The 23,605-nt window shown below is 36.1% G+C and overlaps 1 protein-coding gene across 15 annotated transcripts in view; it reads left to right on the forward strand.

Annotated features, from left to right (window-relative positions):
* Positions 1–23,605, forward strand: part of HDAC9 (histone deacetylase 9) — an 858,791-nt gene that overhangs the window by 702,848 nt on the left and 132,338 nt on the right. For 14 of the 15 annotated variants that reach the window (XM_074340815.1, XM_019727246.2, XM_019727276.2 and 11 more), the window contains one exon: positions 21,582–21,700. In XM_074340815.1, coding sequence (XP_074196916.1) covers positions 21,582–21,700 — 119 coding nt within the window. Of the gene's footprint in view, positions 1–21,581; positions 21,701–23,605 lie in introns of those variants that run through there. The other variant, XR_012498895.1, reaches the window with a different exon arrangement.

The raw sequence follows: 23,605 nt of genomic DNA on the forward strand, positions 1-23,605 counted from the left end.
TTCAGCTGCCTGTGGTTTTGCCACTTCTTAATATGTTCAATTTAATTAGGCTGTGGTTGCTAGCCCCTTACTTCTTCGCTTGCCATGCTGTCAGTTACCGCTTCCCTTGCATAGGTCAGAAGGCACAGGGGGGAAGCAAACAGGGGAAGGGGATCCTTAGCCAAATCCAGGTCAAGCTGTTTCACCAAACGGTAGCTGATTCTACTGCAGACTCTGTTTCCCAACCTCTGTTGTACCAGGAGACCTTTGCAGTAATGGAAACATTCCTCCTTTTACTCCTGTGCACCGCCGTCTTCCTTGACTTCATGCAGAGAAACATGAGGGGCAAAATAATTGTAAGCATTACAGCCTTTCGCTCTAATGACCTTGACTCTGCACTGGAATACATGTCTAATTATGAAGAATTTAGCACAGACCACATTAGCAGGGCTGATGTTTGCTTTGCACACAGACCAACATCTGTTGTATCTTTGTAGTGGGGCTGTGGGTTAGGGAAGCTGAATCCTGCTGTTCTTTTAAAATGCATGTTTTGGAAAGAAGGTGCTCTTATATTACTTGGGTCCTGAGATACATTGCATCATAGGTTCAGGCGAAAGGCTTACAGCCCCCAAGAAAGCAAGAGTAGTAACTGGTTAGATTTTGAATCTAACCCCAAAAATCAAAATTCATTCCCTAAACTAACCCTAACAACCAGAATGCATGTTGCTGTTTTGCTCATGCCCATGAGCAGACAGAATTGACCACAGTGTAGTCTCCTCACCAGTCATAGCTGCTTCACAAAAATGGCCTCCAGTGGATGTCAACATGATTGATTTTAGAAACTACGTAGATACAACCTCTCTTGTCTTCTACTGAGCTTGGAGTGGGCAAAAAGAAGTCTATTTTCTACAAATGCATTAGCATCTTCCATTACTTTCAATTTATAAGTTTGTGAGATAAGTGTCAGGAAACAAAATTTCATGTGCATTTTCCTTTGGAAATACCACAGTGATTTAATCGTTTTTCTATCAACATTGTTTAGTTAATGTCGACAGTATTATCAAGTGTAACCTCAATTTAGGCACAGATCTATTTCTTTTCGGGGAACCAGTTTTCTAGTTTGCCACATTATTCATTATCAAGCAGGTTGCCTAATTACCTAAATTATTGAGGGCCTGAGCTCAGGAAGCAGACTGCCTAGTTTCAAACCTCCACTTACTGCCTGAGTAACTCTGGGCAAGTCAGTTAAGCCATCTGTGCCCCAAGTTTTCACATCTGCAAAATGGGAATTGAACCGGCAACCTTGTTGTTAAAGAGCACACGCGCTAACCATCTGAGCCATCCAGCCACCCACCCGGAGCTCAGTGGCAGCTCATTGTCTTCAATCTAGTTGTGGAGGGAGCAGCTCACTGGCCCATGTGGGAATCGAAGCGGCAACCCCGCTCCCACTGCTCAGAGCTCGCACTCTAACCAACTGAACCATCCGGCTGCCCCTTGATGTCCAACTTTTAGTGAAAATCATCACAAATGCAGTTCTGAAAGCTATGCCTGTATATTATGCAGTGTAATATATTCTGAGAGTTATGCATCACGTTAAGGAATCACAATTCTCCATCACACAAAATGCAGATTTTCGTGGAAATAAGGTGATAGAGAGCAATGTTCTGGGCTAAGGCCTCAAAAAAACTGCCTAAAAGGGCTGTCTCCAAAGATTTCTCTTTTCTAGGATATCTTCTAGCTCATAGCCCTACCTCACAATTGCTAGAGAAGGGATTCTGGTTTTTTTTTTTTTAGAACTCATGGGGATGCAGACTGATACATATATAATATACATTTATCATGGGCTGTAAATGCTCATTGTTGCAGAATTGTTGTAGGCCCAAATCTTTTTGTAATAAAAATAACTCATTATGTCTGGTTTTCAGATATCATCGTCATCCATTCTTTTTATTAAAATTATTCTTTGCGATTGCCTGTTCATCACATTCAGTGTGCCAGTCATTTTTTTTAAGTCTATTATCATATTTCTCAACCTCATGGTAACTTGATATTCTTTTTTGAAATTTGTACCACTTCTGATTTTTATAGCACTGTGGTCTCCTGAATCTCTTCTTGTAATTTTAAGGGTTCCTTCTCTTACTTTTTCTTCCATGACATCTTCCTTCTACTCCCCAAAAGGCAGAGTGCCCAAGGTTCTGTCTCAAATTTCTTGTATGTCTAGAACTTGACCTAAAAAACAGAAGCGCTTATATTCATAATTTGGGGCTGGTAGGAAGAGTATAATATAATATGTTAAACATAAGTTGGAAAATTGATATATAAAAAAATTATTACCAGTAATCCTTCTAACAAAAGACAGTGTAATGATTTTAGAATGAATATGACAATTTAAAAATTCTGCTATTTAATTAACAATATAATGATCTTTTTGAGTAAATATTAAATCTTAAATTGTGTTCCCCTTGGAAACAAATTGGGATTCTTGTAAGATTTCTAGTTTAGATGCGCTTCAACATATGGTGGGGTTATGTCCTGATAAAAGTTGAAAATACCATAAGTCAAAAATGCGTTTAGTACACTTAGTCTACCGAGCATCACAGCTTGGCCTAGACTACCTTAACCATACTTATGTTAGCCTACGTTTGGACAAAGCTATCTTGCTGCCACTGCCCAGCATCATGAGAGGGTATCGTACTGTAGGCACATCGCTAGTCCAGGAAAAGATCAAAATTCAAAATTTGAAGTGTTGTTTCTACTGACTGCATATCGCTTTCTCACTATGGTAAAGCCAAAAATCACAAGTGGAACCATGTTACGGTGGGGGCCATCTGTATTTTGACTGTTGATTCTAGTTGCAAATGCTGATTAGAGAACTTCTTTGTTGTCCAGACACCGTTTTGATAATCCCAATCGAATGTCTTTGCTAGAAAATGTAACAGCAGAAAAAATATACATAACATTTTAATAGAAATGTATACTTTTAAAATAGTACTTTCTCTTATATAATCACATTTATTCCCCAAATTCTGGGACGACGTAGTATTTTATCATCTTCATTTTTTAAAATCTCTGCTTGTTAGTACATGTTATGTAAGGTAATTGTAATTTTTAATCTATAAATAATACTGGCACGCTTTTATACTGTATCTCATTACAAAAGTAATACTTGCTCATAATAGAAAATATGGAAAATAAAAGTGTAAATAATAAAAATATCACTTAGAATTCCATGATCTAGGTGTAACCTATAATAATTTTGCATATTTTCTTTATCTTTCACAGTATTTTAACTTCTGCATTTTAAAATTAACATTATAAGCATTTCCTCCTGTCACTAATTATTATTTAAAACATAAACTCAAATTATGAATATAAATCTTTGTGTTATTTTGGTCAAATTAAAACAATTCCTAATAGCTGCATGATATTATTTAATCAGTTCTCCAATGGTGTACATTTAGGCTTTTTAAAAAATTCTCATTATTTTAAATAATTTAAATCTGGTTGTTTCCTAAAGGGAAAACTTTTCGAAGGTGAATTATCAGTCAAGATGTGATCATTTTTTAACTTTCTTAATACAAACTGCCCAGTTGATTTCCAAAATATATATAAACCACCCAGTAACATATGTGAGTACCAATTTTAATTACCATTTACCAATATAAAATATTAGTGTTAAAAAAAGTCTTTGCCAATTGATAAGCAGAAAATGATTTTTTTTTTGTAATTTATGTTTCTCTGAATACTAATAAGGTGGATATTTTGTCAACTATTTAATAACTATTCATATTCATTACATGCCAATTTTTAATAGTAATTTTAAAGAACTGCTTGAATTTTTAAGAATATTCAATTGAACGCATAAATCCTTACAAATAGTTGCTTTAAAATTTGGAAATGAGAGCAGTTTTGTTTATTTTGTATTTTATTTTCACCTTCCTATTTTGTTCTAGTTCTACTAGGATTATGTGCTATAAGGACAGTTTTTTGTTTTTTTTTTTGTTTTTTTACCTTGAATTCCTTCTTAGGAGTAGCTCTTCAAATTACTCCTTGCTATCCATCCCCACTGACTCTCCCTTGGCTGAGGTCTCTTATTATTTTCCCTATCCTCTGTCTCATTTGGGCTTTTCTCCATATAACTATCTTACCCTAAAACAAAGATAGAATATTGTTTTTCACCTGAATGATCTCTGCTGGATCACTGTGGTCACACCATAAAGCCTGTATTCCTTAGAAGTAAGTAACAGTCTGGTTATTCACAGTCTGGTCCTACCTTCTTCTCCTACCTCTAGCCTTATCTTTCCCTTTCTCTCTTTGATTCTCCTATTCATTCCATCTTTCAACTCTTCACTCTCATGCCTGCCATGATTCAACGCCATTGAAATTTTTACCATTTTCTCTCCGTGTTATGGTTTGGATAATTCCATGACTGGCACATGAGGTTCCCTGTGTCTGGAATTATTGTTTGTCTTCAAATGGATAATTGCTTCTCTTCCGTTAAACTAGTAGTTTTTTTTTTTTTTTTTTTTAACTGTGAGTTGCCCTTCATTAAAATGTTATAAAATCAATTTAGTGCATAAAGACTGGCTCTTGGAATGGCAAAGAGTGGAATATAATAGAAAAGGTAAGGGTATAAGTATTGTTTTATAAAACTTATGTTTTAGTTTGAGTGTGTTTAGTGTGTGTGTGTGTGTGTGTATTGGTTTCCAAAGTGAATTTTTTTTTGCTGTTGTTTGTATTTTGAGAATTTTGAAGTCCCCTGAACCACTGTTTACGCAGCCAAGTCTAATATTTTATCTGCAAAGCCATTCCTCTATTCCCTAGGGACAATTAGCAACGTCCTTTTCTGTGTCTACATGAATATCTATATTTTTAGTATACTTGTCATTTGAAATGGGAGGGAAAATATCTATATCTGTATTAGAGAACTTACCACTTTGAACTGGGAGAGATTTGTTTAGAGATCTATTTCACACATGCCACGTGAGTTCCTTAAGTATAGGAACCCATCTTAATAATATAAAACCCAGGACTTGGCAAAGAGATACAGTGTAGATGCTCATTGAATACTTGGTGGATAAATGAATGAATGAACAAATCTATGAATAAGACAATCTTGTGAATGTCAACTTCAGCTTTGTTTTCAAATGGGAATGTGATGTACCAAACCAATTTGAAAATATTTGTAGAAAATCCGCTACTTGAAAAGGTTTTTCAAAGCAACTTAAATCTTTTTGATATGAGGGTGTAGAACTGCTATATAGATGCCTATAGAGGATATTTGGTTGTATGACTAGTATGCATTCATAAAAGAAGATTCGTCATCAAACTTTTTCTCCTTTGAATCTCTGTTTCTTTCAGGTGTTCAGTAGTTCATGTAGCATGTCACTCTTTGACTGTAACAGTATCCATGTGCCACCATAACATCCAATTTTTAAAATATGAAAATAGTCAGATAGGTAGTCATTTGTGTATATGGAGCCAGACATTTGGGAAAATGGATGATCAGCATCTTTTTTTCCATTTCTTATCTGGAATGTTTGAGTGTACTTAGAAATTGTTTTCATAGTAATTCAACTGACAATCCATAGTCTAACTGACACATTGCTGCTATGTTATATTTCTGTTATAACTAATTAAACAGTAAATAGCAATTACTCTTATCAGGCCACCATGGAAAACCCATGTTTGTTGGTGGAATGAACACTGTGGTTGGAATTGTGCCTGGAAATAAGTTACTGCTGAATAAATGTTCATACCTGTTTCATTTCTACCATCTCCCGTAAAAGTAGGGCATAGCATACCTGCTTGCTTTCTAACTCACAGAAATCATTGCAATGATTAATTTGATACATATAATATGCCTTTATTCCCTCATTGAAACATGGTATTTAGAAACATTAATTTGTCATCCAATAATGCAGTTAAAAGACAGTGAAATTGTTAGGTTTGTGAGAACAAGGTCTTTGGATTGAGACAAATCTGGGTTTGAATTCAAATTCATGCCAGTTTTTGCTGAATCAACTTGACAAAAATTTCTTTAACTTAACTGAGTTTCAGTTTAACTATCTTTAAAATTGGGGGTCAAAATACATAATTTTAGGTATGTTGTAGGCATTACAGCATTGAAATAATGTATAAACTCTGATTCCATGCTTGGCATATGGTACATCATCAACAATAGCTGATAATTTTAGTGTTGTTGCTAAAAGAAAAGAGTTAGATTGGCTTCAACATAAATGAATTGTTTGTTTACCTTTGGGATTAATCCTACTCTCCTGTCATTTTCGATAAAAATAAAATTAAAACTCCTTGATTTTGGAGTGGTCTCCCAATTGAAGAGCTAGACTGCACTTCAGTGCTCCATTCAGCTCAAGTTCTTCGTTCCTTCTCTTTCTGGCTATGTCTCAGGGATTAAAATTACTAAATGAGCTTGCCTTTTGTCTTGTTCATCTCATATTTTTACGTAATTAAAAGAAAAAAAATCTTGATGATGCTGCCTTCCTCAAAAAGGCCACATCAAAAGGTAGAGTTCACCAAAAATAATACACACTTTTTCCGAAGATACAAACAGTTCCTTGAAAAGGATGTCATGCTGTAATTTGTTTTGTGAATTCTATAAACCACAGAACATTTACTTACAGTAAAGTTTGACCTTTCTTTCTCCTTCTTTTTATGCCTACAAAGCTCCAGCTTCTCTTCTTTTGAGAAGAAATATAAAGGCTAACGTTCCTTTAAAATGAGTGTGTGTGTGTGTGTGTGTGTGTGTGTGTGTAGAATATATATATATATATATATATATATATATATATATATATATGTATTTTAGATTGGATTTTATTGGAATACTAAGTTTAATTTCTAACCAGGGTCTTTGGCTTTATGCAGTAATATTTTATGGAATGCAGTCACTTGAGCAAAGACTAAAGAGAGGCCCATTTGAAACTTTACAGAAAGAATATTCTATACTCGTAGGGTGATGGGAAATGCAATATGTGTACTAAGCTCCACATTGCACCCCACCGAAAGCAGAGAAATCCCTATGACTGATTTGATGGTAGGAAAATCTCTTTAGGGATTTTTTTGGATAAAGAAAGTAATAACAAGAAATGGGCACATAATTAAGTTTCCAAAATGCACATGTCATGAGTATCTCATTGTCCCTCTGGAGGAGAAATTTACTATTGACTTAGGTAGACATTTTTCTGCTATGAGCCCATTAAAACAAGTCAGCCTTTCTGAATTCTCTAAACAGTTCTCTGCTATTTGAGTTATAAGAACATTTTACTGTCATTGGTGTTCTATTTTCTACTCATTATGGCAATGTTCTACAATCACAAGGTTGCTATAGAAATGAAAGTAAACAAAGATTTGGAAAGATACATGTTTCAGGGGCTTGTTCTGCCTCTCTTCCTGAATATGTGGGTCACATTGTTCTTTGAATATACTTTCTTCCTTGGTTATACAGTTGGTCTTCACCTAAGGACATAAAGTTGAAAATTTCGTGATCTGATTTGTATACAATTTTTCCAAAGTCTTCTTAAATTATTTTCAAGTCCTTTAAGAATAAATACGTCTAAAAAAAAGAAAAAATTCAAAAATAATTAAAGAAAAAAAGGAAGGGAGAGAAGAAGGGGGAGAGAAGGGAGGGAGGATGGAAGGAAGAGATGAGTAATAAGGTCGGTATAAGTTAAGAGTTTAAAGTCTGCTGTGCAATTAGCATCTCCATAAGTGCCCACTGTAACCATAAAGAAAAATGTATTCTCTTTGGGTAGCTGCAGGCAGTTTGGAAGGGGTGCAAGAAGGACTGAGTGGTTCCAGGGCAATATCCTGGAGATCTTAGTCCTTCCTGTTTGGGCTCAGCACTGGTTACCTGTGACTCAGTCCATTGTTATCTGGTTAGTAGCAGAGCTCTCATTCCTTTCCAGCCCTAGCTCTTTACAAATGTGGAAGAATTGATTTAGCAATACTTATGAAACTAAAGACATAAGACCATCTGTAAGTTACTGGACCCACATTTGGAATCATAATACAATACTTTTTTGAAAACCACCGTTACAAAATTAGTCACATTTCTGGCATATTAAAATACATGTATTTATATACTTTCATATAATAATGATTTGGAAGGGACATATATAAGCATATATACATTTCATTCTGTATTTCAAAGCAAAAGAGTGTTCATTTCAATAAAATCTTAATATTAACTCTTACACGACTTCTAAAAAGTCTAAACAAAGCATTTCTCAGAGTTTCCTAATTCTGGTTTGTTAATTTTTCTAGACCAAATTTCAAAGTAGAGTTCACCAAAAACAAATCTGTTAATTCTGTTACCACTGTGTTTGTGCATGGTAATTATATAGGATTCACTTTATCCATTTTGATAGACTAGTAAGCTTATCATTTTGCTCAGCTTGCTATGCTTTAGGGTTTTGCCTAGAAAGCAACATCATTCCATATTCAGAGGAACACCAAATATAAATAATATAAATATAATATGACACTCACGGACAGCGTCCTAAAAGTCAGGAAGAGTTACTGTTGAGAAAGTTTTTTTTTTTCCCAGCTCTCAGTTCACAGACACATTGAGTAATATCTGTGAATTAGTCAGAATTGTTACTGGCCGTATGACACATCTTAGGCAAGGAAATTCCCTTAGTCCCTTCAAGTATTCATTCTTTTTTAGTAACAGAGTTCTGAAATTAGCAATGGCATTTTAATGTACTAAAGCAAAATGAACTTACTAAATGTCATATTTAAAACTCTAATTAAAAGAATGAACTTTATGGACTAGGAATATATGTGTATATGTAGATATAGATATAGATACTATATATACAGATATACAGATATATATATATATATATATATATATATATATATATATATATATATATATATCTGTTTAGCTAGAATATATATTCCTAGTTGGGATATATTCTGTGGTGTTATGATATATGCACACATACATATGTTTAAATGTAGTAATACAGTGAGATCTTAAATCTGTTGTTATGCCAACTTTTAAAGTGTACTGTTTGTACAGTTTCCTTCATCAACGATTCATCCTTTTAAAAATACAGAGTATTATAATTAGCATCTTAATGTAGCAAAATAATAATATAAACTCACTAAATGTCATATTTAGAGCTCTAATCTCTTTCTATGATTATTCTGCTGTAGTAATATAGCTCATAAATACTTTGTTCTTGGAGTGAAATGATTTGCTCTTGACTCTGGAGTCCACAGTCATGAAAGGAAAGACATACTTCAGAATTAACCTGAAAGGATAAGGTCAAATCAGTGAGTATGTAACAAAGATTTTGATCAGAAATGCTGTTGAGCTTCAGACAATGTTTTGTTTTTTGTTTTCCACCAGTTGTATTGAGATGTAATGGATATATAATATTGTATAAGTTTAAGGTGGACATCATGGTTTGATATAAGCATATATTGCAAAATGATTACCATGGTAAGATTAGTTAATAGTTAAGATCAATCACCTTGCAGAGTTACAATTTTTTTGTCCTTATATTGAGAACTTCTAAGATTTACTGTCTTAGCAAATTTCAAATATACAATATTGTTCACTATAGTCGTCATGTTGTACAGTAGATCCCCAGAACTTTTTTGTCTTATAACTGGAAGCTTGTACCTTTTGAATACCTTCACCTAATTCCCCCACCTCCAACCCAAACAATGGTTTTTAAGATCAAATGCAAGAAAAAGAGCATAAAAAGGGGAAATAAATGCCCCCCTTTGATGTAGGAGCTCTGAAACATAATTAAAAAAATCATATTTTGTGAGAACTGCATATGACTTTAGAGACCATCTAGATGAATCTCCCCACCACCCGTTTTATAGTTGAGGAAACGAAGAGCTGAGAAACGACCACATATTAAGGTCACACAGTTAGGAGCAGAGCCAAGATAGAAACCAGATGTCTTGAGTTGAAGTCCATTGATCTTTCTACAGTTGTACAGTGAGGCCAGAGCATTCAATTTTGAGATGGCACCCAGTGAAAAGCATGCAGAATTTGGTCCCCTGTTTTGAAGGCTTTTGAGAAACCCCACTTCCCCCCTCATTTATACAGTGTTTTAAAGCTCATCAAAGTAAGATGGTTAGAATAATGTCTTCTGCACTGGCAGACTTCCTATTGTAATGCTTGATTTCCACAAATACAAAAGGACTAGACCCTGAGAAACATGCCTAAATCAACGAACAAATAGATCAAGACCAGAGGCAATTCATATTGAGCAGAAGTATGGAGACAAAGAAAAGGTATGCAGATAGAGGAGAGGAAAATAGAAAACACAGCATATAAAGAAACAGAAGCCACCTCATTTACACGTATATGCCACATCTTCTGGAGCTGTGAGGACTGTTTAACCCCATTTTTTTCTTTTTTACTCAGTATAAGTCTAGGTTTAAAATGAATTAGATGAATATTACATATTCTTGTAACAATCATCCCTATTCTGCTTTTATACTTGGAGAATTTTATCATCACCTGACCAAGAAAAAAGTAGGATTATCTGACAATGGCACTCAAACCAAAAGCTCATATACAATGAAGTGACAATGGAAATGTGAGTGACCTTTTACTAAAAGAGGCATTTAAAATATATTTGTGAAATGTGCATAGGCTGAAGAAGAGGGAGGAACCAAGAAAACCTGAGCTGAAAACATGAAAAACCAGAGAGGTTATTGTTCAGCATTCTGTTCAACAACTGTTTATTGCATATTCACCATGTGGGAGACACACTTCTAGGTCCCTGGGATACATCTGTGAACAAATAGGCCAGCAGTTTCTTCCCTTGGAGAGCTTGCATCTATCTAGTGGGGAGAATTGGACAATAAAATAAACAACGAACATAATAAATAAGTGATCATGTGTGACCTTGAAAGGTAGTAAGTAAGTGTTATGGGGGGAAAAAGAATAAAAGAGGAGTGACAGAGGTGGGGGTACTTCTGGGAAGGGATTTCAGGGAAAGGTCTTACTGAGATTATAATAAGAGCAAAGAGCTGAGTGTGGCAAGGCAGTTAGAACGAGCACTCCAGGCAGAGGGGATAGCCAGTGTAAAATACCGATGACCAGACTGCATCTGGCATATTTATGAATCGAGTCCTGGCCGTAAGAGAGTGGTAAGGGATGGGACCAGGGAGATGCATTACACAGACACTTGTGGGTCATTTAAAAAATCTTTGCTTTTACCTTGAGAAAAATGATGGGGACCTGATTAAACATACCCACCTAGCTGTTGTGTTGAGAATATAGTGCAGAAGAGGGGAAGTAAAAGAGGTAAGAGGGGTACCTCTGAGGAAGCTGTGGCTGTAATCCAGGTAAGAAATGTTGGCACAGGCCAGGGTGATGACAAAGGAGGTGTTGAGACATGGCACGTTTCTGGATATAGTTTAAATGTGTAGAGAACAGGATTTCCTGATGGATTGGACATGGGTGTGGGAGAGAAGGAGAGAAAGAGGGAGCTGTTAAAGATGGAAAATTGAGGCAATAAAGAACAAGGAGGAGGTTGAAGGAGAAAAGACGTGTGTGTGTGTGTGTGTGTGTGTATTGGGTGTGAGGGTGTGTTGGGTGTGTGAGTATATGTGGCGTGAAGGTTGAGGAGGGAGCGCAGGCCTCAGGTCCAACTGCAGTTGCTGATGGAGAACCAGTTATATTTGTCTCTTCGAGTTCCCAGTGCTGGCCATCTTCCACAGATGCGCAGGGTATATCCCGCCCTTTGGTGCTTCCTGGGAGGGCACTGGGACCATGGTGCATGAGGCCCTGGGGACATCCTGGAGCTCCAGCCGCCACAGCCGCTCCCGGAACCTGTTTGGCAGCGGCCATTTAATGTGCTGCCTTCACAGCGCATCCAAGCATGAACTGTCATGAAAAGCTTTTCCTGGAAGCTTCCTTCTCCGCACTTCATGCACAGACATAGGCAGATGGGTGAAAAAGTGTGTGTGCTGTTATATGCACTTGGGTTTCTGCTAGAAAAATCTAAAAAGAACAGAAGTCCTTGTACCATTTGAAAATGTGTAATTTTATCATCTGATGCTTTAAAGCAATGACCTGCAATTAAAGTATAAAGAAAACTGGAGGCTTGGCTTTTCGCCTATAATCCATATTTGCCTGATTATAACATGCCATTATATATTATACAGGGGATCAGAATCTGCTGTATCAGAGGTCAAAAAGACCTCCTAATTCTAAAGGGACATGTTTAAATACATAGCTTAATTGATGAGGACAGAAATGATACATGTCAGATCATCCTACTGCCCTACTCAAAACTTCCAGCTTCTCTTCTTATTCAGAATAAAATCCGAAGGCCTTTCAATGGCCTAACAGACTGGCTTTATACCACCTTTCTGGCCTCATTTCCAAACATCTTTCCTTTACTCACTTTGTGTCAGCCACAATGGTCTCCTTGTGCTGCCTCAAATACATGCAAGACCCTCCCACATCAGGTCCTGTGCAGTTACTGTTCCCACAGGCAGGTGCACTTCCCCAGAATTCACTTGCTTTACCCCCTCACTTCATCCAGTCAGTGTTCTGTTCCACTGTCATCACCTCAGAGTAGCCTGCTCTGTGTACCCATGTCTAAATGGGTACCACTTCCCATGACCCGGTTTATTTTTCACCTTAATCCTTACTACATACTTGCCTGTTTATGTATACAACGTCTTTCTTCTCTATGGGAATATTAACTCAATGAAGGCAAGAGATCAAGGACTTAGTTTGCTATTAACGCTGGTCACATCAGCATCTGCCATATCATATCACATGTGGCTGGTAGAGATCTGTTGAGTGAAGAAAGTGAATAGGATGACCTTTGTGAAGCATTTATACTACAGTTTGTTCTCCAGTTCTTGAAACACTTGCCACCACTATCCCCAACCCCTGGCTTCCTCAACACCTGGCTCTCCCGGTTCTGTTTCAAACACCCAGGGCTTGGCATCTACAGGCCCTCTCTGCTATTGCCGCCCCATGTGCTCCAGTCATGTCAAACTCGTCACCAGTCTCCGGGCCCTAAGTGTCCATGCCTTTACCTTTGCCAGCCATCTGCCTGAACAGTTCTCTCTGTGTTTTCTTCCTGGCAACCTTTCACACCGGTGTCCAAGGTCACTTTTTCATGTTCCCGCTTCTGGTGGATTTTCTCCGTACTGTCTTCTCCCTCGTGGCTGCCCACTCCCCTCTGGCTCTTGGTGCATTGTTAGTGCCTGAATTTGTATCATGCTGTGCTTCAAAGACATGTTTTCCACCTGTGTTTCCTTCTAAGTTATGGACTCCTTGCGAACAGAGCTACCACATATTCATATCTTTGAATTCTGGTGTAATCTCAGTGCCTCTCACATGTTAAGGGCTCAATAACTGATCCCTGAATGTAAACAGAAATGTTATTGTGTAACTCTATAGGTTATAATGCTGTGAAATGCTTTAAAATTTGAGTCAAAGGAACCCAGCCCTTTGTTTTCCTTAGCACCAGAGCAGTGCTCCCCTGCACTGAGCATGACATAAGTGGGAACGGCCTGTTCACTCGGCACACATGTAGGTGCACCATGGGAAATCACCAGTGTGAGTCAGCTAGAGCACAGCACGTGACTCAGTCTCAGTGCAACCAATTCTTCAGCCATCGACTAGAGATGAAATCCATTCAGAGATCGGATTCTAATTGAGGAGGTTCAGAATCACATTTGTTAGAGAGAAATCCAGAATGGGATTCTTTTCTCCTTATTCCATCTAGTGTCTGGTCACATGACCTATATCTCCTTTCATTACTACTAGTAGTAGTGTTTTTGCCTCCTTTTATTTTAAAAGCTCAATGTACTCTTTCCAGCATGAGTCTTACCTGGGGAGAGGACCTGCAGGGAATAGGAAGAGGATAACTCTTCTAGAAGAGAATCTCCAGCGGTCAGGTGAAGACGAAAAGGCATACAAGCCATTATTATTGCTTCAGTCATTTGTCTTCTAGCAAATAAATACATTTACAAATCATCTTGCTATGCTATCTCCACTACTTTGGTCCTATGCCTCTGTATCTCTTTGGCTTCCTTCCTTGCTTTGCAGAAGTACGTTCTCAACTAATGATTCGGAAAGGGTGCTTTGGATTAAATTTCTGAGTTCTTAAATGTCTTAAAAGTATTTTTATTTAAGTAACATACTTGAATACTAGTATGTAATGGCTGGTATGTAATTAAAGTTTAAAAATAATTTTCCCTCACCATGTAAAGACGTTCAGTGTTGCTGACCAGGGCTATGATGTCAACCTCATTTTCCATCTCCTTTTAGTATGCCTTTTCTCTTTTTTCTTTTATTAGTTTCAGGTGTACAAAACAATGTAATAGACATTTACACCCCTCACAAAGTGATAACTCCCCTCCCCCAACCTACCACCCTGTTGATATCATATATAGCAATTACAATTCCATTGACTCTATTCCCTATGCTGTACTCCACATCCTGTGACTATATATATACATATATATATATTTATTTATATTTACACATATATATGTATATATGTATATATACATATATATGTATAAATATAAATGTATATATGTATATATATTTATAGTTGACATTCAATATTATTCAGCTTCAGCTTCAGGTATACAGCACAGTGGTCAGATATTTACACTGTCCATGAATTGGTCTCCCTTATAAAACAAGTGCCCATCTGACCCCCTACAAAATCTTTACAACATTATTGATTATATTCTCCAAACTGTATTTCATATCCCCGTGGCTATACTGTGGCTACAAATTCATACTTTCTAATACTTTTACCTTCCCCACCCCCTCTCCTCTAGCAAAGGCAAATACCATATGATCTCACTTACATGTGGAATCTAAAGAACAGAATAAACGAACAAACAAAACAGAAATAGACTCAGAGATATAGAGCCTTTTTCTCTTTTTGAAGGATCTCTGGGGATTTGAAATATCATGAGAATAATGCTAAGTGTGTGTATGTTTTTATACATAGACCTTTACACTGGTTGGCTAATCAAATCTATAGACTTGAATCATTTTTCAGTTCCTAAAAATTATCTTCTGTTATTAGTTGAAAAATTTCCCCCTTTCTCAGCAATCTCAGTATCCAGTTATTCAAATATAGGACTTCTGCATTGATCCTTTATGTCCCATATTTTCCCACTTATATATTTTATCTCTTTGCTTCCTTTTATGAAGGACTACTTCCATTTTATTTCTTCAGTCTATTATTTTATGCAATTGTAATTTTTATCTTTAAGTGTTTCCCTTGTTCTTTGTTCTTTTTCATAACAGCATGTCTGTGTTTTAAAAATGAAATATTTTCTTGAAGCTCTTTGAGATTACTCTTTCTGTTGCCTGAAGTATCTCTGTTTTGTCCAGAGAGCTGTTTAAATTTATTTTTATTTTGATCTTTTCTTTTTCTTCATCCTACTGGGTCTCCTTGTAATGCTAGGAAATTCCTGCTTTGCTATTCCTGTTTATGAAAGTAATAACTGGTGTTGATTTTCCCTGTGTTTGTGTAAATGGGTCAGTCAGGAGCTCTGTGTCAGCGAGTGTGGGATAGAGTGTGTGGACCCCAAATCCCACTTTGGGGTGAGCATTCCAGAAGATGGCTCATGTTCTCTGAATCTCCCTAGATGACAAAATAAGGAAGACTGTATTTGGGGGCAACAATACCCACAGTAGAAGCCTTGGCTTTCTCCAGACACATCCTTTTCTTACGAGATAGTTATCTGAATGCTCTGCCCGGCATTGTACACTGGTTCCTGGCATGAAGGAAAGGTAAATAACGTGCTGGGATGTAGTCTTTGCCTTCTTAACCAAGTAACATTTCTTTAATTTCTATGGTCCCATCAGAGCATTTCCAGGTAGTAGCTTTCTTTTTGGTTTCATTTTTTCAGTATGTACCTGGTCAATTTCCCTCTTAAACAATTCTCCCTCCTACAAATTTATTTTTTTTAAAAAATCACTGTTTGTTGACAACTCTCTGATCCTCTTTTATTGTTCTACATGTAATTTTTTTTTTATATATTCTGATAACTTGATAACATTTTATTTTGGAATACTATTGGATTTACAGAAAACTTGTAAGAACAGCACAGAATTCCTATATGCCCTACACCCAGCTTCCCCTAATGTTAAAAACTTAACCATAGCACAGTTATCAAAATTAAGAAATTAATATGTGTTTAATACTGTTAGCTAAACTACGGATTTTATGTGGGACTGCAGTTTCCCACTAATGTCCTTTTCCTGTTCCAGGATCTCATCTAGAATCTCACACTGTATGTAGCTGTCATATCCACTCAGTCTCCTCCAACCTGTAGTAATTCCTTAGTCTTTCCTGGACATGACTTTCAAAGTGTAGGGGTCAGTTATGTTGTCAAATGTCCCTCAATTTAGGTTCGTCTGGTGTTTCCTCATCAGATTTGAGATTATATATTTTTAGCAAGAATGCTGTAGAACTGATCTCCATTTTGCAGTGTATCATTACCAGCGAGTACGGCTATTGATATGTGTTATCGCTAGAGATGTTAACCTGATCACTTCATTAAGGTGGTACCTGCAGGTGTCTTCATTGTAATATTTCCATTTTTTCCTTTATAATATCTTAGAGAAAATACTTGAGGATTATGTAAATGTCATGTTTGTTGTCAAACGTTTGACCACTAATTTCAGCATCCCTCCATGGCTCTTGCCTGCATAAGTTATATCTGTCTTGTTCAAATGGTGATTTTTCAATTTCCTCCCATTCTTCTATCATTATTAGCTGAAATTTTTTGTAAGACAGCGCTATTTCTTCTTTTGTCTGTTTATTCTGTTACTTTCTATTCTCTGCGTGGACTCATGGATACTTATTTGGCTCTTCGGATTATAATCTTGTACTGTCAGTATTTATTTTGTTCCTCAAATTGTTCTAGCTTTGGGCATTGGGAACTCTTTCATATTGGGTTCCTATTCCCTACTGACATGTCCCCATCCCTTTTTGAGCATTTCATTGTTTTCTGTCACCACAAGATGTTCCAGAAATACTTTGTATTTTCCCTGATGTAGTCCTGGAATCGACCACTTCTCAAGGATCCCTGGATCTTCTTCTTAGAGATTGATTTTAGAAAATAAGATCTGGACACTAATTGTGCTCTTTGGTATTCAGCTGTCATTGCTTTTAGGAAATACATACTAACCTATGCATACGCACATCTAAAGTTGTTTCTGTGTCTGTTTACCTGATCTATATTTAAGACTATGAGTTCATAGTTATATTCCTATACTTTCCTTTCAGTGGGATATTAGGAAAGATGAGGGGCAAGCACATGTTTTGTTTGCTGTCTTTAGCCAGAAAACCCAATTCTTCAAATAAAATTTAAATGAATGCCTTTGATGATTTCTTCTATTTAAGAAAAATTTCATTGTTTAATACTCTCAAATGTGTTTTTCATTTTTTCAGACAAAATAGATTTTTTGAATAAAAATCAATCTAGACTGACATCATTACAACAGTGCAAACACTTTCATGTACATTGCTAAAATAATCACCATCCTAGGGAGATCTGTGGAGTCTTAGTTTCATCAGTTTATCAGAGTACTGAGCACGAGAGTTTGTCAACAATAGGAAAATAAATGAGATTCAGTTCAAAATTTAGCACATCTTTAAGTCAAAACAGTGTTTGCAGCATAGTAGGCACTCAGTGTATATTTGCTGAAATGAATGAATGAACCTTACCAATATCACCACTGCTAAACATTGGTTGCCATATTCTTCTGTACACAACACATACTGTAGCTTAGCATCACACAACTCTTAGAACCAGGCATCACTAATTTATTCAACAAATAAATACCATTCAGACCATTGTAACCATGTATATCTTTAGGTGAAAGGAGTTTATCAAGTGATATGTATTTTTTTCCAGTTTTCCATCTTTTTTCTAAGTTTTTGGAGTGCATTCAAATGCAGTGATACCTCAGTTTTTGAACGTCTCCGTTGATGAACTTTTCGGTTTATGGACGCCATAAATTTTGTGGATCTATGGTATCATTAGATAGTAAAATTCATGCTAAATTTGCAGTTTCAGGGGTTGATTTTAAAGGTCTGGAATGGATTAATCCATTTTGCATTACTCTCTATGGGGAAACCATGCCTCAGTTTTTGAAGGTTTCAGAAATCGAACAATCTTCTGGAATGGATTATGTTCGAAAACCGAGGTACCACTGTGTATAGGATTAGCCCTGCAAGATGGAAGATTTTGGAAGCCTTTTTGAAACCCATATATTTTTGGATTCAGGAATGACCTACATAGCAAATGTGGTATTTGCTTCAAACATAAACTAATGCAATCTGTATATCTGGAGATAACGTGGCATAAGCAGATATATTTCCCCTGTAAGTGCTTAAGATGTCTTTATTAAGACAATAATTTCATTGGAATGAAAACCAGCTCCATTCCATACCAAATTTCCAATTGCAGACCAAATTTCTAGTATTTTGTTAGAAAGTTAGACTACATTTTTTTAAATGTTGGCCAAAATGGACATTTATAGTACTGTTTTCATGGGAGGAATGGTTTGTGTCTCATTCTCTTTCTTAGTTGATACCTTCATTTTAATGAATTATATCATCTATTACCTGCCTGTGAAAATATTAGTAGGAGATACTAACCCAAATTGTTTTTTGACATTTTGAATGCCTGAAACTATTATTCTGTTCTCCGTTTTTATTTGCACTTTAGATGGATATTAGATTCTAAATTTTTGTTTTAATTTCCTTTAGACTTATTTCGTATGTTGATCTCCTAAATGGGTCCTTTAACTTTCTGATCTATTCCTGACATTTTTCCATGTCTCTGTTTTGTGTTGTACTTTCTGAAGAGAATCTGTCAACTTTATCTTCTAAAGAGTCTATAATAATGTTGCTTGCTGTTTCTTCTTTATTTTAATAACACCCTCTTTTCATTTCATAGATGTGTAGTCTTCCCTTGGTACATGTTGGGGATTGGTTCCAAGACCACTGTGGATACAAAAATCCATGGACGCTCAAGTCCCTTATATAAAATGTCATAGTATTTGCATATAACCTATGTATATCATCCCGTATACTTTGAATCATGTCTAGATTATTTATAATACCTAATACAATGTAAATGCAATATAAATAGTTGTTACACTATATTCTTTGTGGAATAATGACAAGGAAAAAATTCTGTACATGTTCAGTACCATATAACCATTGTAGGCCTAACTACACAGTATATGGCAGCAATAACATAACATTTAAAAAAAATATTTTCAATCTGTTGAATCCACAGATACAGAATCTGTAGATACAGAGGACCAAGTATATTATTTTACATCTTTGAGCATAATCCTAATTTTTATAATTATAGTCTCTTCACTGCCTTTTCTCAGGTTTTCTGAGTTCCCTTTCTTTTATTTGTTTGTATGTTGGTTTTGTTGTCTTTCACACTAGAAGCTTTCTTCAAACAGTCCATCATGTTTGAGAAACAGGCACTGAAAAGATAAGTGGGAGACCTGTATGCCAGAGTGTGGCTTTTTGACTGGTGCATTTACTATAGGAAGACTGAGGGGAAAACTTGACCGTTGGTCTGGGTGATTCACAAGTGTCTTTCTCTCTAGGTATTTGGTTTTAGTCAGTTTGTTTCTCCAGAAAGAGAGAGAAATGTCAGCTTGCTTTCTGTGGCATTGTCTCTGTAGACACTGACTTGTATGTTTTAGCTATCCCCTCTGTAGATAATGTCTGTTTTTCATTAAAATTATATTGGCAATCCTTATCTCCTATCTTTGTCCTTCAAAAATATACACACATATATTTACTATCCATAGGTAAGGAGAAGCCTTTATAGAGATAGTGAGCTGTACCTTGGAGGATGTTTACCCTTTCATCAGTCTTCTGAGCATAGATTGATTGGGGAGAAAAAGAGAGAGGGAGAAACCTTCCACAAAGAGGGAAAAGAAATGGAAAATTGATTACCATGATTGGATATACAACCTTGTTCAACCATCTGCCTACATATTTTTTCTAAGGGAATGCATAGGATTAATCAAACTAAATAGATAGAGTATCTTGATAAACCTCTCTGATTCTTTTGAGACAACTTATTCCGGTATCTAGTATCCCAACATCATACATCACATGGCTATTTCACTCATATGAAAAGTAGTTAATTGATAATATGTGACACTTTAATGAAATTTGTAATGTAGGGGTTGGTATTATTAGAAAGGAAAAGAATTGTCAAGACTGCTCCTGATAATGTAGCTGTATTAGAAGATTTTTAATTTTATTGAAAAACAAAATAATGAAATTGTACATTGGAAACAAAATCAGGTTTTCATTTAGTTTCACTGACGGGCCAATTCAGATGTAAGTGGCTTTCCAATTGTTGGAAGGACTTCCTTGGAAATCACTTTCATGTACATTTATGAGTTTGAAGGATACAACTTTCATACTTTTATGACAGTAGTAGAGTTATGAAAAACATTTCCTTTATTTATGTCTCTCTTTAGGTAAGTTTCCAATGAGTAGTTTTTATTTTGTCACATCAACTTGTTGTTTACATGCAAAAAAATTTTAACTATAAAACTAATATTGTGGGAAATTTTCAAATATAAAACAATTTTAAAAACTCAATTGTGTCACACTACTCAAGAATAACTATTTTAATATTTGGTTTAATTCTTTCTTCCAAGCATACAATAGAGACCTTACTACTTTTTAAATTTCCTGTATTGTGTAGTTTTGCTATTTCATTCAATTGTCTTTGAAAATTTGAATTTTAATGATGGCACACTGGTCTTGAAGCCTACATTCAACAAACATGTTAATTTTATAAAGCCCAGTAGCATCTGTGAGTCACTCTCTCTCAAATCCAGCCTGGAGGAGAAAGGGATTAGGGAGGCCTGAGAAGGCTGAAGAGGTAAGTGCTGAAGTGTCTGAGTGGGGCCAGCAGGGGTTGCTGTCATGGATGAGACTGCCACATTCCTGGTGGTGCTGACCTTGGACTCACTTAACATTATAGTCTGGAGTCTATTAAAAGAAATTCATGTTTTTCCTTTGCAAGAATCACCCCCTACCACAACAAATATTTAAAAATGTGTGTGTGTTTTTTATGTTGGAAAAGCAACTTTTTCCCAAAAGAAATTTATAGTTCAAATTTACACCAAGTTCTCACTAACTAGAGCAAGCAGGGTTTTCACTAAAGCTTCAATTTTCCTCTGTAAAACATTAGTCACTCCCTTGGAAGAAGCAGTTTTTTTATAGGCAGTGGGATAAAACAGCCACAGATGTGCATGTAAAATGATGGGCTTAAGAATGTACCTGCAAAGCATTTTTCTTTTCTAATTTGGAGAGAGGAAAAAAAACAAAAGAAAGAAAAAAAGCCTGAATTGGGACGCTAAAATAATAGTGATTCAGTATTAAGGAAATGATAAGTTTTTGATCCATATAAATAGTGTTTTCTTTTCCCCTTCTCTTTATTCTTGAGAAGTTCTTGAGGTTGTGCCAAGTGGTTTTCCCTGCACAATTTTTAATGGTATTTGCCGTTCCCCTGTGTAACCGGTTGCCTTTTTTACTGTGCAGGACTGTGGTGACGCCTGTGGCCCAAGAGTTTGATCCAGACGTGGTCCTAGTTTCCGCTGGATTTGACGCGTTAGAAGGCCATGCCCCTCCTCTGGGGGGATACAAAGTGACAGCAAACTGTAAGTACACCCTTCAGGGCTTTCTGAAATGCTATGACAATAATGACATCTTTTAGGTCTTTAAAATAGCACCTTTCACTTGGGTCTAGTCAACTTAGGTGAGACTTTTGAAAATGATTCGGATGGTGTTTCCTGCTCTGTCAGATTCAGCTCGTCGTAGAAATTGGCCTTTAAGTAAAACGAAGTTCATTTGTCTCCTTTGGTGGACTCGTTGGGACATTTCAGAACCTTTATGTTTTTCAGCACTCCCGTTTTGCTCTTTAAAGGCAGACGTGATAGGGCTTCTATTTAAAATACGTTGAATGACGTTGAAAGGTCATGAGTCTAGAAAAGCTACTGGGCTTTTTACAAGGAGAATACAAGTCACTGGTTTTATTCCGTGATACATGCAGTAAAAATAGTGTTTTCCAGTCATGCTATGCTCTTTGATTTGAATGCAAAGTGGGGTTCACCATGTGCATAGGCTCTGTACGTACCTCTGGACTACGCTTGGGATTTTCCGTTGTGTTGCAAAGATTAACTTCTCGGCTCTGTTCCTTAGCAACTAGACACCAAATGAACAAATGGATTTTGTGTTATATTGCATTTGAATGATGTGACCTAATGCAATCTCATGGAAAGAGGCTTTCTTTAAGAAGAATTTCCGCATTCTCTGAGTTTGAAAACTAGGCATCTGTATATCCACACATACAACTGTTTGTTGGCGCTCTGGATAGCTATAAAAAGAAGAAGGAAAAAAAATTGCACAAAGAATAAGATGCACTATTGTGTGTTTTAGTGGGTGGGAGGGAGAGGATTTGAAAACAAACAAATCAAAAACAACCCAAATAGTTTTAAACAACATGAATTTGGATCAAGTGTGTTTTATTAATTTGAAAAGAACCAAAGAACCAGCATCATGCCAACCTTTGTTTTTATTTGGCATCTCATGTAAGAGAGTTTTCTGCACTCTAATTGTTCCAGTAACATTGTTAGGTAGTAGCTATTTTTAACATCTCTTATTTACCCAGGGTTCTTAGTGTCTTGTTGTCTATTGAAAACATATTGGAAGAAACAACTCCACAAACACAGACAAAACATAATAATTCACAATTTTGGTAAAATTGAACAGAAAGGTGTTTGGTCATATCAAATATCTTTCTGACCCTTTTTCTTTCTTCATAGAATGCCATTCAAATGGAAGTCAGTCTTTCCACTAGCGATAAACCTCATTTGAGTCAACACTGGTGAATAGTTTAGTCTAAATAAAGAAAGGGAAAAAAAACTGCTTGCAAATTGAGGTAAACCCAAACAGTAGAAGATACATGGAACAAAGATGGAAATCTAGAAAAGGTGTACCTTGCTATGAAATCCAAGTATCTCCCTCAGGGAGGAAGCATTTCTATATTTGGATCTTTCTCCCTGCCAAGGGGACAACAAGTCCACTTCTCAGAATTAGCTGGAAGGAATTAATCTTCGTGTTTACTTGTTTGTTTGTTCATTTTTTTGCCAAGTCAAGTTCAAATGGCAAATGTCTTGGAAGGTAGAATAGCAAGTAATAGCAGCATGGTTTCTTTTGGTCGTAGACATGAGAAACGTGGTTTCTACCTCTTGTTAGCTTTAGTAGTATGCACCAAGACCTTTATTATGTTGTGTTTATCCATTTTGGGGATATTCTTCATTGTTTTCTATGCCAGGATAAGTTTGTCTATAATCTTTCCACCCTCCTACCCCTCCTTATCTATTTCTTCCCTTGTATGTCTTTTCTACTAGGTGATTTGTTTACCAAGAAAAACAGACAGATATAAAATTTAAGTGATTTAATAACTGGCCTTTCCTTGAGTACTTGCAGTTAATAAGGCAAAGATATACAATGATGAGAGGAAATCTTAGAACCCAAAGAGATTGTAGTAGAGGCTATCTAAA

This window comes from Rhinolophus sinicus, linkage group LG09 (genome assembly GCF_036562045.2).
Source record: "Rhinolophus sinicus isolate RSC01 linkage group LG09, ASM3656204v1, whole genome shotgun sequence".
In the NCBI taxonomy this organism is placed as follows: domain Eukaryota; kingdom Metazoa; phylum Chordata; class Mammalia; order Chiroptera; family Rhinolophidae; genus Rhinolophus; species Rhinolophus sinicus.